Consider the following 21,040-nt stretch of genomic DNA (forward strand, 5'->3'; position numbering starts at 1 on the left):
TTAAACCCATCCACATCAAAGCCATTCTGAAATAAGCAAATTACCTTCCACCAGATTCAAGACTGCAGGGGTGATTAGTGTGGGTCACACAGATTTCTCCATCCTCAGAGGTCCTCAAAGCAAAAAGCACATGAAAATTCCATATGGGCCTGGAGTAGAGGTGGGCTGTCTCTTTGTTCATAACACATCCAGCAGCCCCATGGTTAGAGGGGTGCAGACAAAATCACCTCCAAATAAATCACAAGTGAGATGCACTGGCATGATGTTCACACTGTTGACCTTCACAGCACAGAAAATAAAACAACAGCAAGTAATGAAACCCACTGTCAGTGTGTAGTATAAAGGTACACACAGCAGCTGTTTCATTTCAGCTGCATACACAAGAGATAGCTGGTGTGCTGGTGAGTCCTGCAGCCCCATTTCCCAGCCACTGCCAGTGCTAGCAGGGCACAGAGCCTCAGATCACCCCACTGCTGCACTGCCTTGCTGACCTACTGACTTGGGATTTAGACAGATTTAGACAGAAGCATCCATGGTGTTGGAACCCTGGATGCTGAGAATTTTGAACTTTCTGTGCTTAAAGGCACAGACCCACAGAAGAACACTGCATTTGACCTGAGGCCATGGAGAAGGCTTCCAAAATTGATTCTTAACGCTGGGATTATGGGTGTGTAGTTGGTTAATATCACAGGGTGGAAAACTTAAAAGTTTGGGGTTTTAGAATATAGAAATAAATATGAAGCAAGATGGAGGTTTTAGGGTGGAGGCAAGTTGTTCTTCTTTACCTTCTTCTTCCTTCTTCTCCATGGGTTTGGGTGGCATTTTGTAATTGGACAGAAAAATCTGCACTGAGGGCTTTGAGTGATCAGTTATTGGGTTAAAAGGGAAAATAATCCAGGTGTCCTTTCTTAATTGGATAGTTTAGCCTTAAAAGACCTTGTAACAAGAGATTGTTGGCCATTTTGTGCCTTGCTAATGAAAGGCTGCAGAACTCATGGTTGTGAGACTCTTTCACTGATAAGAAATAATAAACACCTGAGCCTGAACATGAACCACTGTCTCAAGTGCCTTCAATCCAGACCCAGAGAAACTGATTCCACGGGATGGGCTTTCTCTCTGCTTCACTGCAGCATCCCTCAAGGGGACTTCTGAAACCACCCCATCCCTAGGAAAGAAAGCTCTGCTGCTTCTGGCTGCTCAGAGAAACCTCAAGAGCCTTCAACTTCACTTAGGAAATCTCCACCAAGATCTCTGGTCCCAAGTGCGCAGGTCAGACGTGTCCCTGTCAGAGGAACCCTCCTCCCTCTTCCTCAAGCACCTTTCCACACATCTCCCAGACCAGGGGACCAGGGATGGCCAGCTGAATGCCCTCTCTGGCCAGCCCCATGTCCCCAGGTGCTGGACATGCTGAGCTGGAAGCAAGCTGTGAGTAACCAGAGGCTCCTGGTTGCTCACAGCTTGCCACCACTAGCCCAGACTCCTGTGGGCACATCCTCCAAGTGGCCCCACGGCCCAGTCCACTCACACCAAGTCTTCAGGCTCCCCTGTGGTCACAGAAATTGAATTCAATTCCTGCATGGGAATCCTACAGTGTCCTGATGTGCCAACAACTGTATCTGCATCCTGGACAGAGCCTGGGTTTTCTGGTACAGGTCAGCTGCAAATGTCCTTCCATTCCAGGCACAAGGGACACTCCAGAGTGGTGCTGGGTGCACTGAAACACCCCCCAGTCAGGTCCTGGAAGAAGCAAATTGCTACACAAAGCCCACTACCATGCAGCATGGTGTAACAGAGATCAGAGCACCCAAAGAACCCCAAACCAGCTGGGAGAGAACTAAAGCACGACGGGCTGCTCCTGAAATAGGCCCTCTTTTTCTTTTAAGCACAGCTCATTAAATGTTTGCTGGAAAAACAGAAAAGCATTTTCCACAGAGAGGAGGACATCCAAGAAAAGCCCTTTTGGACATAAATTGGCAAGAGACTCCCAAGCATTTATCTTCAGCATAGAATGTGCTCTGTCAGGAGGGCTGTAACTAACAATACGCTGAAAAACACGCCACAGACTTCCACTGTATTTTACTTGGCACTAAGGGGTTATTCCTCAACACAAAGTATTCACAACTGGCATCAGTTAAACGAGAAATTACAACCTTCAAAAGACCTATTTAGCATCAGCTGCAGAAAGTATGGAATTTGCCACGGGCTTTGATGACAACAGATTATTCCCCATAAAACGCTGCGAAGGCGCTCGGCGACAATGCTCGGCACGAGCTGCCGGTTCGGCGGGGGGATTGGGAATTCAGCACTTCCTGCCCCTTCTCAGGAGGCTGCTGCCTGCTTTGGGACTGCTCATATCCCTCTCCTCAACTCTCCAGTTTGCTGGCAAGCTCAGCCACAGGGCTTGGGACACATCAAGCTGATTTCTGCAAGGACCTTGCTAAGCTGATGGCTGCTAAGCTCTAAGCAGGCTGCAAAGATACCCTGAGCTCATTCACCCCACAGCTCATTAAGTTAAGGAGGAATATGAGGAAAGCATCCCATTCCTCCAGGCTGGATGGTCAGCTGGGATAGACTGAGGTCAACAGCGTGGAGGTTTGGGAGCTCCATCACCTCCTGACTCTGCACAACTCAGCCACAAGCCAGGACAAAAGGCACCGCCCCTTCCCTGTCCCTTGATTATTCCCACCTCCGCAGCAGGAGAAAAGAGCTCTGCCACCAAACTCCTCAGGCCCTCAAGCTTTTTTCTACTCAGGCTCTGGAAAAGGAGAACTCACGAGCTGGGAATCCCTGCTGGTGTTTCTCAGGATGAATGCTGCGTCCATGCAGAGTGCACGCAGGAGAGGGAGCACGCCTGGGGAAGGGAAAGGCCATTGCTGGCTGCCTGCACTGCACCAGGGCTATCTTTAGTTAACCTGGAAAAAGTGACACTCCAGAAAACAGTCCAGAAACAGTCTCCACCCTGGCTCTCAAAGGGGGCTCCAGAGGTCAGCCTGAGCTATGTTTTCCTGACACAAACCTGGAGCCTGCTCAGTGAGCTGTAAAACGTTCCTGTCCCTCTGCTTGGCAGAAGCTGTTCTGTTTCCTTCCCCAGACCTACAGAGACAGGGGTTTATTGGGCAGATACCCTTTGTCTACCTTGTCCTGGAAGGAGATTTAACCATTCACAGGACTTGTGCAGCACCAACAGAGAAGAAAGGGAAAAACGAGTCCTTTCTGCAGGCAGCTGCAGCCCATGGCATGCAGCCTGCCCGCTCCAGCCCCTGTAAAACCCAGCCTGCACCAGTTAACCCCTGCTCCTGCCAGGCCAGCAATCGTCACCTGGCTTCAAATTCAGTGAATCTTACTGGGCTGGGGAAAAGGGAAAGCTTTGCCATGGCTGTGCCACTCAGAGCTGTTCATGCACAGCAGGAGCAGCCAAAGCAGGACCAACCTAAATATTCACGCATCTTAAGCTGGATCCACCCAGAACTGTGCTACTGCCCCCGCTGGAGATCAGCATCGACACAGGCTCCAGACTGGCTGTGCCTTCTCTCACTGCATTCTCTGCTCCTCTTGAACCTTAAAGCTGGCTGAGTCTCATCCTCCCGCCGTACACACACTGACAGACTTGTGCTTTTTTTATCCCAGGTTTTAACACGACCCCAGAATCTGAAGCCTAAAATAAAAATCAAACAGATAATTAAAAGCCATGATCCTTCAAGCAATGCTGGGCTTCGCTCTTGCTGTGCTGGCACAGCATATTCAGGTAGTAAGTGACAATCTTCCCATAAAGGCTCTGGGTATTCTGTCTGGGGAACCAGGCAAAAGCTGGCATCCTGGCACTAATGGCCTGTCATTAGTCAATGGTTTTGTTTTTAAAGCTGAAGTGTGTCAACTAAACCCACCTGCAGAGCCAGATGTTGCTCTAGCCACTCATAGTGAGGTACAGAACTAAAGGCTGAAACACCCAACTTGAGACAATGCACAGGAAAATCACAGCCATTTCCCGGTGCACAAGTCAGATGGCAATTTCTATAGGGCAGAACCTGGAAGACAAACCCTGGAGTCCTCTAGGGAAAAAAAAAGGCTTTTTAAATTTACTCTCCCAAGCCAACATCACCAAGTGAATGTCCTGGAATCCTGCTTTATTTGCCAAGTTCTGACGGGAAGGAGCTCATCAAAGCACGGTCACCCGCTGCCACGGATGCTGCCCCACGCACAGCGAGGCACCCACCGCTCCCAGCTCACACTCTGCTTCCACTCAGCACACAGCTCAAGTGCCCCCGATGAACAGAGACACTTTCCTGAATCAAAACCAACAGGAAGAAAACCCCAAGTCTCCACACAAAGTAAACCCAAGTTGTATTTCAACTGAATCAGGTCTCAGCATTAGAAGCATTACAGGAGTTGGAGATTAAAATCTCCTTTTAAGCTGGAAAACTCATCCCCGATGAAGGATGGATGAGTTACTAAAACAAATGTTACATTTGGTTCTGGCTAACAGGACTCTGCTCAGGGGAGCTAAAGTACTCCCAAAGACTATCATTTATGCACAGCTGACTTCAAGTCCTCTTGCTTGCTGAGCCCAGGCTGTGATACAACCAACAGGTTTCTCCCACAAACCTCTTCTGTTGGTCAGGTGTTTGTTTTTCAGTCGCTCTGGCAGTTTTATAGACTCTACCACTGGGGCACAGAGGTGATAAAACACCAAAACTCTCAGTGCTGGACATGGGTTATACCCTTTCCTGGTTACCTGCCAGCCTATGGCCCAAATCAGGGGACCCATCCTCAGTGCCTGCCTTGGAGCCCTGCTGCTGCACTCCCCCAGAGAGAAGGGTGCCTGTGGCCACCCTAATCACAGATCTGCCCCAGAGCTCCATCAGCACTGACCGAAACAGGCTGCCCCAAAACAACACCAAATCCCTGCGACTGCCCAGACAGCTTTGGGGTATCCTGCCCCAGGGGGCAGCCCTGGTTACTGGGGACCAGCCTGCCTCACTTTCACCTACTCCCCACGCTTCCAGTTTTCACACAGAAAGGGCTTTGACTTCTCTCAAATCATCAGAGGAAATAAGGAAATAGAGGAATTAAGGAAATAAATGTCAAAGGCTTGAAACCCAAACAGTTTCAAAGTTGCTACTGACAGTAACCAAAGGGGTTAGAGGAGGGGAAATGCCTCCTGTTTGCTAGAGCAGAGATGCTGCTCCTGCACCATCTCCTGCTGTGGGTCTTGCCCTTAAACTGCAAAATCAAAAAAGAGGGAAAAGCTCCTAGAAAACCCCACCAAAGATCTGTTCCTCTCTCCTGGCTTCCCATCCTCCCTGCTCCCTGTGCTGGCTGAGCTGTGCCTTGCTCAAAGTCCAGCTTGCCACGCTGGAGCGAAGCGAGCCGAGGACGCGCCTCGGCCCTTTGAAGCAGCCACAACAGAGAGAGAGGACATCCTGTCCTCAGGGACCTGCCACACGGGGCTGGCCTGGCCACCAGCACAGCAAAGCCAGCCTGGAATGTGTGGCAAGCAGGAGACAGGCAGCGATGGGGAAGAAGCCATGGGGCAGAGCTCACAGCAGCCTCCCACAGGAGCTGGGTGTTTTGGACTGTGCCCTCCAATCCCAAATCCCTCGAGGTGCCTTCCAGAAGGGCAGCCCAGCTTTCCCAGCTGGTTTCAGCTGGCTCACCAGAGGAAATGCTTACGATGCAACAGGCTCTTTGCCTCTGATCTCATGGCAGTTTTTGAGGAATTGGCCAATTTCAACCACCTTTTGATCATTTGAACAGAAATAGTGAAGGAAATTCAGCTCCTATTAGTTTTTTGAAAACCTGGTGGCTCAGTAAAAGGAAAGAGTATTATTAATGTCAGCAGCAAAGACCAAGCAGCTGGGTGAGCCCAAGCTTTTACAAGACCCAAGAACCCAGAGTCTCACCCTGCTGCTCTAACAAAGCAAAGGAAAAGCCAGCAGAGCTCAGCCCAGGTTGCTCCACGGGCATCCCTGGAGGTGCACAGCGGCAGGAGCAGCACTGCCACCCATTGCCACCTTCACATAACATCCCCCTCACCTTCCTGGTAAGACCAGGACTGGAAGAGCTGACTGAGCAGACCAAGCTCCAGATTTTGGTGGTTTTAACTATAAATCGTGGGGAAAGCAGAGCTGGAGACGATGGGGAGTGCAGCACCAACTGTACCTGTGTGCCCTGCAGGGAGGGAACGCAGCCCCCGCTCCTGGGCGGACACTGGCCACCCCACCCCGGCCATCCGTGCTCCAGTCCCCGCTGCCACAGACCTTCCTGAGGGCCTGGGCCAGTAGATGGCACCAAAATAACAGAGAAACCCCTCTGCATCTCCCCACACCTCCCGCAGCAGCATCCCTTCCCCAACACACAGGGGCACCGGGCACTGGCACCAACCGATGGCTCTCAACTCTCTATTTTGAAAACCTGTTCAGAGCTGACTTCTTCAAAAGTTCTACCACACAAACTCCGGGAGAAAAAAAAAAAGAGATTTCAAACTGAGATACCCTGATTTTTGGAGGCTTATAAAATCTTTTTTTTTATTCCTACAACTTAGATGCTGCTTTTAAATGAACCACAGAAACAAAGTATTTACCCAAAGCATCTGCTTTGTCCATAATTGCTTTAATTTGGAGAAGGCTTCCTCTATTCAGCTAGAACTAACAGAAGTTCTCTGCCTGCTGCATTTGAACAGGATCTGTATTTCTTGATGTAGAAGCAATTCACTTGAGAAGTGCCAGGCTAACTTCTAGGTAGGAAAGTCCCCTTCTCTTTGGCTCTTGTGACTGTCAACACTGTTAGAGGACAGACCAGTGCTGCCTCCCCAGCTCTCCTCTGCTGTCAGCTAATGACAACATCCCTGACTCCAGCGGGTTCAGCATCATCTCAACCCTCTCAAAACAAGCACCAGGACTGGCCCAGGCCAGGGTGGGCATTTTCCCCAAGAGGTCCCCACCCCTCTATTGCACATCAGATGTGCAAGAATTTTTCTCTTTACAAAGATGCCCCAAAACAGAATTAACAGCCAGTGCACATCCTGGAGCAAAATCCATCCCCATCACAGAGAGTTAAGGATGAGCCTATTCCCATTCCTGCCTTGTGGTACCTCCTGATGATCATCAAGGTGAAAAACCATATTTTCAGAAGGAGCTGGGCAAAGACGATGGTGGTCTCCAGGGATGGTCTCTACAGGACAAACAGGATTCTCCCAGTCCCTGTCTCAGCTGTGACATGTGACAAGATGTATGTGGGCACTACATGGTGGCACCAAACACCCTGCAGCTGCAGCCACGGCTCTGCCTGGGGCAGGTCTCATGTGCTTAGGGAGGCACCAGGATTGACTTAGAGCCCTGAATCCTGCTTGGAGGATCTGGGACAAATTCAGAGACCACCTGACTTTTCACACCCAGACTGAGATTTGAACATGGCTCAGCCCAGCAAAGTCTTTAAAGCAGTTTGATGATTTTGATCTTTCCCCCACATCCCCTTTATTAATCATACTGAAGGAAAGTGTAATTCCTCCAAACCAAACCACTGCCAAACCATTTCTTGGCACATTTTTTCCTCACTGTCCCTTCTAGGAACAGAGCACATTTGGAAACCTCCACAACTCCACACTCCTTGGCCAGCAGCACATCCATGACCACATGTCCACAAACACTGAGCTTTGGGGCTGGAAAAAGACCACACCAGCCAGGTGGAGAAAGGCTCCCATTGCCATGGGCTCAGTGGTGGAGCAGGGAACCAGCCATGAGGGCTTTGTTTCATGAACCTTCCTGGAAGAGCTGCCCCTCTGCAGCTCTTTGGGCATTTCTGGTTTAGCAGCTCTTTCCCTGCTGGTGACAACTGAATGCACAGCAGAGTGTGGACCAGGGGATGGGTGACTGCTCTGATCATCCCAACCCTGCAAACCCTCCTGCTCCCTTGCCTTGGTGCCAGCCCTGCACAGCCACCTCTGACCTCCCCAGGGAGCTCACCCCACCACTTCAGAGATGCTCTGTCCCACGAGGATGCTGAGCACGTTTATCCCTCTTCCCACCACTGATTAGATTTGCAGCTCTCCCTGTTTTCCTCATTTTTCCCGAAGCTGGCGGGCTGCAGCTACAGGAGACACCACTCACTCAGAGCCTCAACCTGGCCAGAAATAGGAGAAATCACACACAACAGCCTGCTGCCTTCAGAGCTGCAGTTAACTCCAAAGAGGTCCTGAAATACAAGAGAAAGTTGGGCTATTCCCATGGCTGATGTTTGCCCTTCACAGCCCTGCAGAGGCTTTCCTATCTCTGTTATTCCTAACAGTGGGATTTTGGAGATTTGGGATTTTGGAGAGGGGACTGTCCCATAAATGTGAGGCAGCTGGCTCACATAAGGGCCTGAGTTAGGATCAGAGATGAGGACATTGCTTTCCTGTTGTGTTTCTCACAATGTTTTGGTTCAAACCTGTAAACAGACTCGTACCAAGTGGATCTGTGCTCTCCATCTGGTCCTGTGTCCTGATTTCCTGGCAGGAACATCCCTGCAGCACATCTCCCATCCCTCAGCCCAAGCTGAGCTCTCCAGTTGCTGTGTGAGACTCAGCCATAGCATTTCACCCAGTTACCCCACTGGTGAGACCAATAATTCATGGCTGACAAAAGCGGCTCTTCCAAAAGGGCTTCCAGACATTCATGGATGCAGCAGCCAGCGCTCTCCTTTGGAGTTATTTCTAGTGATCACACAGCATCTCACAGCTAAAAAATGCATTTCCTACCTCCTCTGAATGCATGTCTGGCTTGTGCTCCCAGCCACTGGCTCTCATTCCACCTTTCTCTGATGGATTAAAGGCAGGGAGGAGAAAGGCTTCTACCTAGAAAGTCACAGAAATGTGGATTTCACTCCATCATCACGAGTGTCTGGAAGAACCCTTGCCACTTTGTGGCCCAAAAGGGACAGTGATCCATCACACAACCTAGAGTGCTCCCACTCAGAGCGGAGATCAGGGAAGCAGAGCAGCGAGCAAAGTCCTTCTGAGGATTCCTGGGGAGCAGCACCATGGGTGTAGCAAGAGAGGCAGGGAGAACAGGGAGCAAGAAAACCAGGATTCAGCACCCATCTCCACACAGAGCTCTTCAACCCCCCCCCAGAACAAGGCACCCCTTCATTTGCTGGCTGTAACCTCCTCCAGACATCAGCTCTCTTCTCAGAGGAACACACAAAATGCACAAAGATCTGTCTTCATCTGTCCAGAGTAATGAAGGGCAGCTTTCTGGGTTGGTTTTCCTGCTACGTTATTATCCTAGTTGTTCTTTTCCATCATTCCATCCAGTGACTGTGACCCTTCCCCATCCACACTCAGCTCCATGGGTGCCCCCTGCCCCACAGGCATCCCAGCTGAACACAGCACAGCACCCTGCCTGGAATGTGGGGGAAATTCAGAGAATCTCAGGATTAAATAACTTCCCACTAAAGTCATGCAGCCACTGAAACTTGGGAGGATCCCTTCCCAAGGCAGGATGAGCTGTATGCTGTTTATTCCTTGTTTGTCTCCATCAGATCCGTGATGAAGTCTCAACAAGGTTTCCTTCCAAGGAAATCTCTTCCAAGGTTTCCTTACCCTCTCTAGACCTGGGACAATTGCCCTACTGCCTCACATCTGCAATGGCAGTTGGTGGGCTTGGAAATCAGTTTTTACTTGAGCCTGAGCACCTCTTCTTTCCTTCTAAACTGGAGCCAGAGCTCTTTTTATCTCTTCTCTGGACTCTTCTGGACTCAGTTTGCACCTTCTTGACACACAGAGCCCACCTGGAGCCCTCCCCAGGGCCGAGCAGCACAGGGAGAGGATGCCCCACAAACAAGGCAAAGCTGTAGGACATGCTGGGGGTGAAAAACATCTGCCTCTCATAAAGATGTGGTGTTCTGCATTGAGCAGGAGAGCTGGTCCAAGGCCAGACAAGCAGATTTACAAAAGGCAATGGATCCACAGCGCTCCAAGGGAGCCTCTGCTCCCAGCTCATCCCAGATCCCGTGCTGCCCTCCTTTCCAGGGAGAAACACTGCACTGTGACATGGGGAAATCTCTGTGATCTCACCAGAGGAGCATGGGCAACCTCTTCCCCCGCAAGGCCAACTTCTCCACTGGGAATCCCTGGTGGAGACAGAGGGATCCACCCTGCCAGGGCTCCCGTGGGGGAGCAGCTCCCCCGCAGCTGGAGGCCTTGGCTGGTGGCAGGGCTTTGAGCAGGAGGCTTTGCACCAAAATAGGTCATTAGTGAGCAGTGTGGGGTTCTGCATTCTTCTCCAGGCCCTGCATTTTCCTAACGGGAATGCCTCAAAAACCCAGTAGGGGGGAAAGAGGAATTTACAGCTCCCTTCCAAAACCCAGTCTTTGTTTGTTTGATCGTTTTTTTAAATGATCGAGTAACTTGTGAATACATTTTCTGATGATTCCCACATCCTCCCAGCTGGAGAACGGCTCATGAACAGACTCCAAGCTCTGTAAATGAGCTTGTTAGTCATAAGTCTTCAAACAGGCTTGATAAACAACTTTCAGCCTGCAGGATATTCATCAACCATTCTGTCTGCCTGGTCTCCTGACACTAATTTATTATTTACAATGAGAGATCCCTCTCCTAAATCACAGGTGATTGTTTCTTTTTACTGATTAGTTGATTTCTTTTTTAAAAAAATTGAGGGGAAACAATGAAAAACAAATCACAAACAAGCATAGTGCTGCAAGCACTTATTCCTGAGCAGTCCTCCTAGTTTCCATGACACGTATCAGAAGTTTTCCAAATGAAACAAACTCTAAGTAACGATCTTTTTTGGCCAAACATTCAAGAGCAGGCTGTAGCCAAGAAAAAGAGTGTGACCATCCCAACCAGCCGCTGGGAATTTCACTGCCTGCCACCAAACACTCCAGGGACCTTCCAGCTGATCAGCACGTGCTGCTCCTTGCATCCCTTGGGCTTGTGGAGAGCCCAGGCACCCCAAGATGTCCAGGAGATTCACATCCATGTGCAGAAATCTAAACCTGAAAGCCATCCCAGCCCATGGGTGGGTGCACACAGCAAACAGCTCTGGCCCCAAGGGCATGGGGTGCACTCAGGAGCATCAGGTGGGGTCCCTGCCGGAGCAAACCCTGCTGAGGTCTTGGAAGGAGATATTCTCAATGTTAACTCCACAAAGACAAGCAGATGGAATAGCAGTTTGCTGGGGATGGCGCAGGAAGAGGAGAATCTTCCCAAACTGCTCTTTAAGCCAAGCTCTTACATAACACACATAACCAGAAAATTCCAAAGCCCCTAATTAGGGCTCAGGGTTGTACCCAGTTATATTGGTAGGAAAACTGGAGGCATGGCAAGGTGATCCTGGTCAAGTTATGGCAGGGAGTATAGAGTAAAACAGACCTCAAGATTCTGTGGCCAACACACAAAGGTGTATTTGAGCAACAAAAGACAGGCTGGGTCATCTGGTCTGATGTCTGGAGGGAGAAAAGCCCTTCTGTTCCAACTGAGAGTTTGGGTGCAACCCTTTTCTGGGTAGGCTGCTCCCTACATCAGCACACACCTGACCCTAAAAACCTGCCCTGCAGTTCTCCCAAGTGGAGCAGCCCTCAGTGCCTGGGGAACACACAGAGCAGGGGCTGCCTGCTGTGTGTGCATCAAACCCACACTGTGCTTCCAACCCCACCTCAGCTCCCCTGGACAAACACGGACAGAGTCCCATCAGCAGTCACAGTAAAGGCAGTAGGATGCAGAGCTTGGCTCTGGGCTGGTCTTGAGAGCTTTTTCCTCTCCCTGAGTGTAAAATCACCAACACATTTCCTCTGACAAGCTCAAGTACTCGGCCCTGGACAGACAGAGCTAGCAGCCCGTGCCTACAGCCAGTGTGCCCTGGGACACATCCTGGTCTCCAGCCTTCCTGGTTCACAGGAACCATGCACCCCGAGCAGGAACTCTGTGCTGGATTCACAAACCCCTGCCCTGTGCCCTCCACCCAGGGTACAGGTGATGCTGCTGGCAGGACGATCAGCACGAAGCGCTACCAGCACTTCGGGCCACAAGGCAGGGAGAGGACTCTAAAGCTTGATGGGAAATCAGCCCAGGCACGGTGGGGACAGGAGCTGCCTGCAGAGCCACCAGCAGGACCAGCCCTTTGCAGCAGCAGCCCCAGAGCATTAACACTCTGTTTTCACTGTTACGGCTCAGGCACTTTTCCCTTTTAAGTCCAATCCATCCCCGCCAAGCCCCGCCGCGGCTGAGCTGACACGGGGAGAAGTGACAGCTCTTTGAAAGCTGCAAGCATCTCTGGTTTGTTGGTTTGTTTTTTTTTTTTTTAAACAAATATGGATCATATTAGTGACACTTCCAAAAAAGAAGATGATTTCCAGAGGCACAGAGCAGGTCTGAGAGCCTTGCTGGCACACGGGCTGCAGCTCAGCCCAGCTTTGCCACCACTCACTCAGCAGAGCAACAAAGCCCAGAGCACACAGAGCACTCCAGGCCCCCGTGAGCTCAAAACCTCAACCTTCACTGCTCCAGCACCTTCACTGAGAGGGCTGGAAGCTGCTTGGATGCTGCCTTCTGCAGCCACCCACCCTTGCTCCATCAGCACCAGGCACCCTGCTTTGATCCCAGTGCCCTGCTGCTCCCTTCAGAGCCTGATTCCATTTTCCTTTCCCAAGCCTACCCACTCAGCAGCTGCTGCTGGCAATTCCCTCTTACCCCAGACTGGCAGGACCAAGGGGAACTTGGATTTTGCTTTGGTCAAGGAGGCCAGAGGAGAAGTTCATCCGCTGGTGGGCTCAGAGCAGGAAGCAGCGTCCCCAAGCTGCTGATGAGTTCCAGCTCTCGGTGCAAAAGCAGTTGTGCTGCCTGAGCAGCTCATCAAGACGTGGAGAGGGTCCCAGCCAGATCCTGAGCGTCTCTTTGGAAGTTTGCCCTGCCCAGCAGTCTTGCTGACTGGCTGGAGCTTCTCCTGTAGGAAAATTTCTCTAGCCAGAATGGGGGAAAATTTGGGTGGAATACGAACTGGATGCTGCAATAGGATGTAGTGATTTGTTAAGAGTGCAGCTGGCTCCCTTTGCCTTTCATCTACCCTTCCCTTCCAGGAACACGAGGCACCAGGATGTCCTGGGCTGCCACCCCAAGGCAAACATTCGCTTCACATGGGCACGTATGAAATCCAGACTGTCTGGGACAGTGCTCTAAACAGTGGTGTAACCTTTTCTCGGCCCCTGGAGGTGAGAGAGGAGCCCAGAACGCTATGTTAGCTGAATTAGATGCTCCCTGGCTTGCTCATCAGGCCTCTCTTCCCTCTTGGCCTTCCCACACTCATCCTTGCAGATGCTTTCCACTGCAGGAGGTGGCCCTCAGCTTCAGCACCACTGCTCCCTTCCCTTCTCAGCCAGAATCCTCCAGACACTCTCACCTGAAAGAAACTTCTCTTTAAGTGATGCCCCCAAAGTGCCAGCAGACAGGCATGGCAGCTCTGCTGAGCTCCCATCATCACCTCACAACATCTTCCAGGGATCAGCTGGGCCCAGCAGGAGCAGGGCAGGAAAAGAAACATTGATTAGGAACACAGCACAGATTTCCAGGGCAAACCTACGTTTACAATGCAAAGGTGAGCAGGGCCGTGAAAAACTTCAAATTATTTCCAGCTAAGGAATGAAATGGATGGATTTTTTTCCCTGTGAGGCCCTGGCACAGGTTGCCCAGAGAAGCTGTGGCTGCTTCTGGATCCTGGAAGTGTCCAAGGATAGACTGGACAAGGCTGGCAGCATCCTGAGATGGTGGAAGGTGTCAGGATTGGAAATGGATGATCTTTAAAGCCCCTCCAACCCAAACCATTCTGGAATTCCACAAAACCAATCATAGCTGAAAAGCCCCAGAGATGATGAGGAGCTCTGGCAGCTGTGCTGGCCCTGGACAATGGGAAAACTGCCCCAACACAGGGTGACAAAGGACAAATCCCTACATTGTAAGGCCAGTGCCACCTACACCTACACCTGTGAGTTTCCACTGAGTCTGTAACACAGAGCCTCCACAGAGATCTCCAGTGGGTGGTAAGAGGTTGGATTTCTGCTACATCTCCCTCTCAGGAGGAGGCACTGCTGCCATCCTTCTCCATGCCCTCCAGACTGCCATTTCACCCCTCCTTGGAGCTGTCTGCTCTCCCACCAGAGCAGCCAGGGAGTTCTGAAGATATTTCCCACATGCAGCAACCAAACAACAGGTTTTTCTTGGGGGAACCAGACTAAAAACCTGCTCCACCACCCAAGCAGAAGCTGAAGCCTTTCTGCCAAGAGGTCAGTTCAAACATCAGAGACATGGACAACAGCTCCTCCAGCCAGACTGTGATGGGTCTCGCTTCAAATCTCCACAATCCGCCCCAAAATCCAAGGCTCCTTTAGGAAAGGCGAGCAGGGTGGGGAAGCAGCAGTGCAGTGATTCATCCTCCCCAGAAACAGAGGCCCAAGGCTGGAATATTGTGACACTTGGTAAATATTCGTGATGTACTTCATTATGCAACAGAGGCCCAGCAGGAACACAGCTCCCTCAGGGCTACTTAATATGGGCTTCAAAAACGATTAAATATATCATAAACAACTCCCAACCAGGAATAAACACCTATAATCCCATCAAGTCATTTTGGTGATGTCAAAAACCATGGGAGTCAACTCGGTTACCGGGGGGAAAAATAAAAATACATCCTTGAAGGAATTACAGCCCTGTAATTCTGTGTCTGCCTTGTCAAAGACCCAACTCTCCCAGCCCCTCCTGCTTTTGCTCTGTCTGGGCTCTTGCTCTTTTCCTTTCAGGCTCCCTCACATCACAGATTTTGACGCATTCTGCACTTCTGCCGAGAGGAAAAAGGATCGAGCTCCCGACTGCAGACAGCAAAACCGCTCCATGCCCGCACAAAAATACTCCACTGGACGAAAAAAGACCTTTTTTGCATGACTCAAGGCTGCTGGTCAGGTCTTCAATGGCACACACATAAGTGGTCCATTGAATCACATGCAATGACTCGTGTGAGTAAGGCCTGCACAAATTAACCCTGAGATAATATTTTCCCATGCAATCACTGCTTTATACATCATCAAAAAGATGGAAAATCGACCGGCTAGCAGTGGAAACTCAGTGCAGATGACAGAAAGCTGATGTTCATTAAAAGCATTCGAGCAGTTTAGACCAAACCTTTCAGTTTTATGAGAGATTTCAAAATCTAATTTTCATGGAAATGTTTTCATTACATTAAGGGGGGAAGGAGGGAAAGTAAAAACCTTTGGCAAAATCTTTTTCAAATTAAAAAGTTGGAAGCTCTGAGTGGATGGATTGAAAACACAAATACCATCAGCAAATTATGAGACCATGAGAACCAGGAAGCAAAACTGATTATGATCAAAAAAAAAAAAGTGAAATTCACAAACAAATAGAAGTTTCTTTTCACCCCTCAAAAGGAAAAGCACTCCCAAACAGAGCCAGCTCCCTCCTCTACAATTCACATGGTTCTTTTTTCTTTGTTAATAACAGTACCTTGACCACTTTCGTTTATTTTCTTGCGCCTTTTCTTTTTTAAGAGTCCAGATATGTGGCAGAGCCACATGTCCATCTTCTGTCTTTGTCCAGAAGCTGCAGAAATTTACACAACAAACACAAAACGCTTTTGCACTTCAAACTGCAGGATTCAGGGATGTAAGAAAACTGACACCGCGACAGTCGCTGCAATAACCACACGTCTGCCAGCCTGAGGCCAAAATTAGACAGATATGCCCAAGGAACATATATGGAAAGGAGTTCATCAAACTTCTAACAACTGCTTGGTGTTAGTTCTCTGTTACTCAACCTTTAGTCAAGCGAGATCTCGTCAAAGCCTCGAGGATACGCGCAGTAAAACCGGCACGCGCAAAGATGCTGCCGACCAAGAACTGCGTTTTTCAGGCAGATAATTTACAACAAGCACCTTAAAAATGGCAATAATCTGATTCTGGCTTTTCCTACATCGGTTTCTGGAAGAGGAGAACTCTGGAGAGTGTTTCTTGAGGAAGATTCGCTGTTGTTGGTGGGCACCGAGGCGCCAGCGGCTTGCCCGGCTCACGCCGCTGTAACCGGGGGACACCAGCAGCAGCTGCTGCCCCAAGACTCTCTGTCCATCAGCAAGACAAGACAGGAAGAAAACTCCTGGGTTTAATCAGTTTTCCCCTCTTCTATCTATTGGTTGCACATCTCCTGTCTACGGACTCTGGGAATAAGGGCTGTGATTTACTAACAAAAGAGATGCTCAACACTCCAAGATAAAGCAGAGGTTTGCAAAGCAGACCCTGCAGATGTCCCAGGTGCTTCTTCTTGCCTTTGTCCTCAGCAACTCAGCAGCCCAAGGAACTGCATTCCACATTTCCAAGCAGTGGCAGAGCTTTTCCACCTCTTTTTATAATTTCTTCTGGTGAAGAATGGGGAGGCACAGAAGCACAGACAATTCAGTACTTAGACACTCTCTTTTACTCCTGCAGCAACCTCACTTGTTCTCAATAAAAAGAGGCAATTAAGGCAAAATGAACAGCCATGTGGGAACAGACTCCAAGTCCTCCAGCTCAGGATGCTGTTTCAGACAGCCAGGAACAGCAGTCAGAGGGTTTAAGCCCAGGCAGCAAGGGAGAGATCCCTGCCCCAGCTCATCCTTCCAGCCTGTGACTGGCGGCTCCCTGAGCCGGACGCTGCCTCCAAACACTGCTGCAGCAAGCAGCCATGCTCAACCCTCCCTGAATCTGCCAGTCCTTTCTTGAAATAACACCTATTTCTCACCTGTACAAAATCCTGGGGTGACAAGCCCCATCATCCAAGAGTGAGAAAGCTGAAAAAGCCTTTCCTCAATCTGCTGCCAGCGCAGAGGGGCTGAAGGCACAGCGATGCCCTGCCTGAGCAGAGGAACTCACTCACCTTGTCCCAGCAGGACTTCTGGGATTTCCTTGAGAAGGAGCAGCAGCACTGAGGAGTCACGATGCTCACTGGGACAGGAAAAAAATCATGGGGGGACTCAGGCAGCCTGTGCCCAGCTTTAATTGTGAATCAGCCTGATAAGAGGGATTAAAGGACAGCAAGACCCCCAAAACACAGAACTTGAGCATGCAATGGACTGGAGCACAGTTTATTCACTCCTTACAAAAGAAATCCCAGCGTAACAATTTTTCTTTTGCTGTTCATGCTTTCTCCACACCATTTTATGAGCCATAAACAGTGCGCCTCAAACAAACCAAGCAAAAAAAAAACCCATGCAGAAGTAAAAAATGCCCATCTGAAAAAAACCCCAAACAATAATTGAGGATTACTCTAGAGCCACAAGCTTTGGGAACCCACAGGCAAGTGACAGGTTTCTGTCACCCTCAAAGGGCACAAAAGCAAGAGGAGATCATTGCCTTTTCTGGGAAGTTTAGGGGATCCCTTCAACTCAGCATTTTCATCCCAGCTTTAGCTGGAGTTAACGAAAGCTGTGCAACCACAGCAAGAGTTGGTTTTATCTTAACAGGTTATTTTGTGACAAATTGGAACTGGGATTGCAAAGCCCTCCCAGCCAAGCAGCAGAGGCAGGGAGGTTTGCCCTGATGTTCATCAGGTTTTAGGGTAAGGTGTTCAGAGCTACGAGTTGAAGTGAACTTGGTCAGGATGACAGCTCTGCAGCACTGCTGCAAACTCAGCTCCTTAACCCACGGACAGCTCTCCCTGCAAATATTACAATCACAGTTACTCCCGGGAATGGTTTTTTTCTTTTTAATAAGAGAAATGTTTTATCCTAAATCTCTCTCAAATAAAACAGTGGTGAAGTATTTCCTTCAATTTCAAACATCCAAACAAAACCTTTTGTAATTTCTGCATCAAACTTCTTAACTTTTGTTTACAAAACCAGCTCCAATAATTTGGTTTTTCACTTCAGTTTGGAACAAAAATCAGTGGCAGACCAGCTGATTGTCCTTCAGGCTGGAAGAACATTTTTAGTATTCTTGAGAAATCCACAATTTCTTCAAACGGCTTTTACCTTTTCTCACTTAAAAACATGGAGAGTAACTGAGCCCTGTGTTAGCTTTTCCACTGAACCAGTTCTCATTTTTCGCTGAGAAAAGCTCCTATCTCTGCTGCACTTCCAGCTCCAGCACAGTCCCTTTCCTGCATGGATTGCTCACACTTCACAGAGCACACACAGCAGGTAGGGAAACTGAGGCACAGAGACTCCCGGGATGTGCTAAATGCATCCATGAGAGAGCCAGAAAGCCCAGATGACAGTTCTGCCCAATAAACCTGGTGGAATTTATTCCTCTCCCTTTCTTTTTTTGTGGTCGTTGCTTACTTTAGAATACTTCTAAAACTTTCTAATTCACCGCAACGGTATTAAAACTTTTACAGCATTCAGAGAATTTCTAAATTATTTGAAGCTGTAGTTTTGTCCCTGCTCAGCAGTGCTGGCTAGAAAACAAGCCCTTGGACTGCTTTTTTGTTTGTTTTTTTTTTTTTAATGCTTTAAGAACAAGGTGAGTATTGGGGAAACGCTGTCCTCCTTTTCCACACTGACCGAGCTCGCAGTTGGCAAGGAGCAACATCAGGAGTAAATCAGGAGTAAATCCAAATAAAATATGATAAACTAAATTAGGTAGAGAGCAGAGGTAAAAAAAAGTTGCCTGCATCCGATATCTTGTGGATTCTCCAGCGGCTCAAGGAGTTGAACCAGGGGCAGCCGCAATCACTGTTTTCCCCACTACAATACACACCTTTAGAGTCAGAAATTGTAGTTTTTCGGGTCCTGGGAAGGGAAATATTTTTAAGTCACGTCCCAGCGGCGGTGGATGCGGCTCTCGGGGGAGCAGAGGAGCCGCTCCGGCAGCCGCGCTCCCTCGCTCCGTTCCGAGCGCGCTCCTGGAGGATGCTCCCCGCCGGGAACGCATCCGGCCGGGCCGAGCCCGGGCATCCCACGGGCGCTTCTGCAAGGAGCGGCTGCTTTTGGGAAGGCTTCCCCCTTCCCCAGCTCGGTTTCCTTCGGAATACCGAGAAAACCACGTCGGATCCACGGAGAAAAGAGGGTCGGAGGCGGCTCCGCCGGGGGAAAAAAAACCCACAGAAAACTAAACCAATAAAAAAAATCGAAAAGCGAATGAAAATTGAAAATGGCATTTTCGTTCGCTTCTCGTTCCGTTTGGTTGTTTTTTCCCCGTTTTTCTCCGGGAAGCGCCCTCGGAAGCGAGCCCGTGTCCGCAGCCGCGGCCAGCCCGGACCCCCACGGAACTCCCGGCGGCCGGGGATGTAATTATTTTAACAGAGAGCGGCTAAAGGGGGGTTACTGACCCTGCACAGCCCCCTCAGCCTTTCTGACAGCGCTGCCCTGGGAAAACAACACGCGGCGCTTGGAAAACGCCGCGCAAGCCGGCGCCCATCCCGCTGCCCACGGCCGCTGGGCCACGGCTACTCGAGCTGCGAGCTCGGACTGTTCAGGATGGGAAGCTCAGAGACCGCTCTGCCCTGTCCGGCCCTGCCCACCCGGATCGGCGAGAAGCGGGGCTCGGGGGAGCGGCAACCCGCGGCTGTACTCGAGAGCCGCGCACGCACCCTCGGGCTGCTGGCGAGCCCCGGCGCTCCCGGCAGGGCACCGGAGGATGGTCCAGACCCCATCCAGATCCCTGAGCAGCCTCCCGGTGTCCCGCTAACCACGGCGCCGTGCCCGCTGAGACGGGCCGGACGGGCGGACGGATGGATGGGATGGACGGATGGATGCTCAACGCCTACCGCGCCTCGCCCCGTCCAGCCAAGCGCCGTTCTCAGCGTACCCCGGCAAGGAATGACGAGGGGGCCGAGCCGGCGGGCCCGATCCTGCCCGCTCCTGCTCCCCGGGATGTTCTCCGGTTCCCCGCAGGGTGCAGGAGCCGCGGCACCGGACCCGACGGGCGCGGCGGCGAAGGGCAGGCCGCCCCTTCGCCGGGACGCGGCTGGGGGAACACAAGGGTTTTCACACTGCGGCGGGTGCCGACTCCGCCGGGGCTCCCTGCACGGCAGGGAAGGGCGGCTCGGGGAGCGGGGGATGCGGGGCTAAGCACCAGCGGAGCCCCCTCGGAGCCGGCACCGCCCGCCGCGGCTGCCCCGGCGAGAGATGGAAGGGGAGGATGCCCCCGCACTTACTGTCCTGCTGCGGGGTGTCGCTACCGCTGGTCAGCCCGGGGGACTCCAACAAGCTCCGGCCGGGCTCGCCGCCGCCCTCCTCCGCCTGGGCGGCCACCATGTCGCCCGCCTCCTCCAGGTCCAGCAGGTGACTCACGGAGAAGTTCTTCTTGGCTTGTAAATTGTCCAGGCCGGCGGGGCCGTCGAGGCGGGCGGGCAGCAGGGCCTGCCTCTCCATGGCGTGGGCATAGCTGGACGCCATGGTGCCGAGCGGGGCTTCTCTGCCCTCGCCCCCCGCGGGCGCCCACCGCCCCCGCGCCCCCCCAGCCGCCGGCGCTTCCAGGGGGGGAGTAGCGAGGAGCAGAGCGGGGCGAGCGGGACGGGACCCGACGGCAGCGGCGGGTAGGGAAGCCCGAAGGGGAGCGGGCAGGGCCGGGCTTAAAACATGCCGGAGGGGAGAGGCGGCGGCCGGCTCGGGGCGCCGGGGCGGCGGCGCGGGGAGCTGCCGCCGGCCGAGAGGCGCAGGGCGGCTGTGGGGCCGCTGGGGCGGGTGCGCCCCGTCCCTCCGCCCCCGCTGCCGCCGGCTCCGCTCCCTCCGCCCCTGCGCTGCCCTCCCCTCCCCTCCGCCCCGCACTTCAAACGGCGGGGGCGGCTCCGGGCACCCGGGGGAGGGCGGCCCGCGGGGCCCCGCCGGGACGTGGCACCGGGCCGGGGGTGGCAGCGCGGGCCCCGCGGCCGAAGGGGGAGCTGGGCAGGCCTCCCTTGTGGGCCGGCGCTGCACCTGGAGGGGAGGGTGGACGCGGCCCTGGGAGTGAGTGAGGAGAGGAACAGCGAAAATGAGAAATGCAGATGAAAAGGTGAGCGAGGGTAATGGAAGAGAAAGTGCGAACAGGAGAGAGGGAAGGAAGAGGAAAAACAGCGAAAGAGGAAGGAAAAGTG

General features: G+C 51.7%; 1 protein-coding gene across 1 annotated transcript in view; it reads right to left on the minus strand.

Moving 5' to 3' along the window:
- Window positions 1–20,617, minus strand: part of PRRX1 (paired related homeobox 1) — a 41,033-nt gene extending 20,416 nt beyond the window's left edge. Inside the window, exon 1 of the mRNA XM_059854691.1 lies at window positions 20,123–20,617. Coding sequence (XP_059710674.1) covers window positions 20,123–20,363 — 241 coding nt within the window. The 5' untranslated portion in view covers window positions 20,364–20,617. The remainder of the gene's footprint in view (window positions 1–20,122) is intronic.
- Window positions 20,618–21,040: the final 423 nt, after the last annotated feature.

Source organism: Haemorhous mexicanus, chromosome 9 (genome assembly GCF_027477595.1).
Source record: "Haemorhous mexicanus isolate bHaeMex1 chromosome 9, bHaeMex1.pri, whole genome shotgun sequence".
Lineage (NCBI taxonomy): Eukaryota > Metazoa > Chordata > Aves > Passeriformes > Fringillidae > Haemorhous > Haemorhous mexicanus.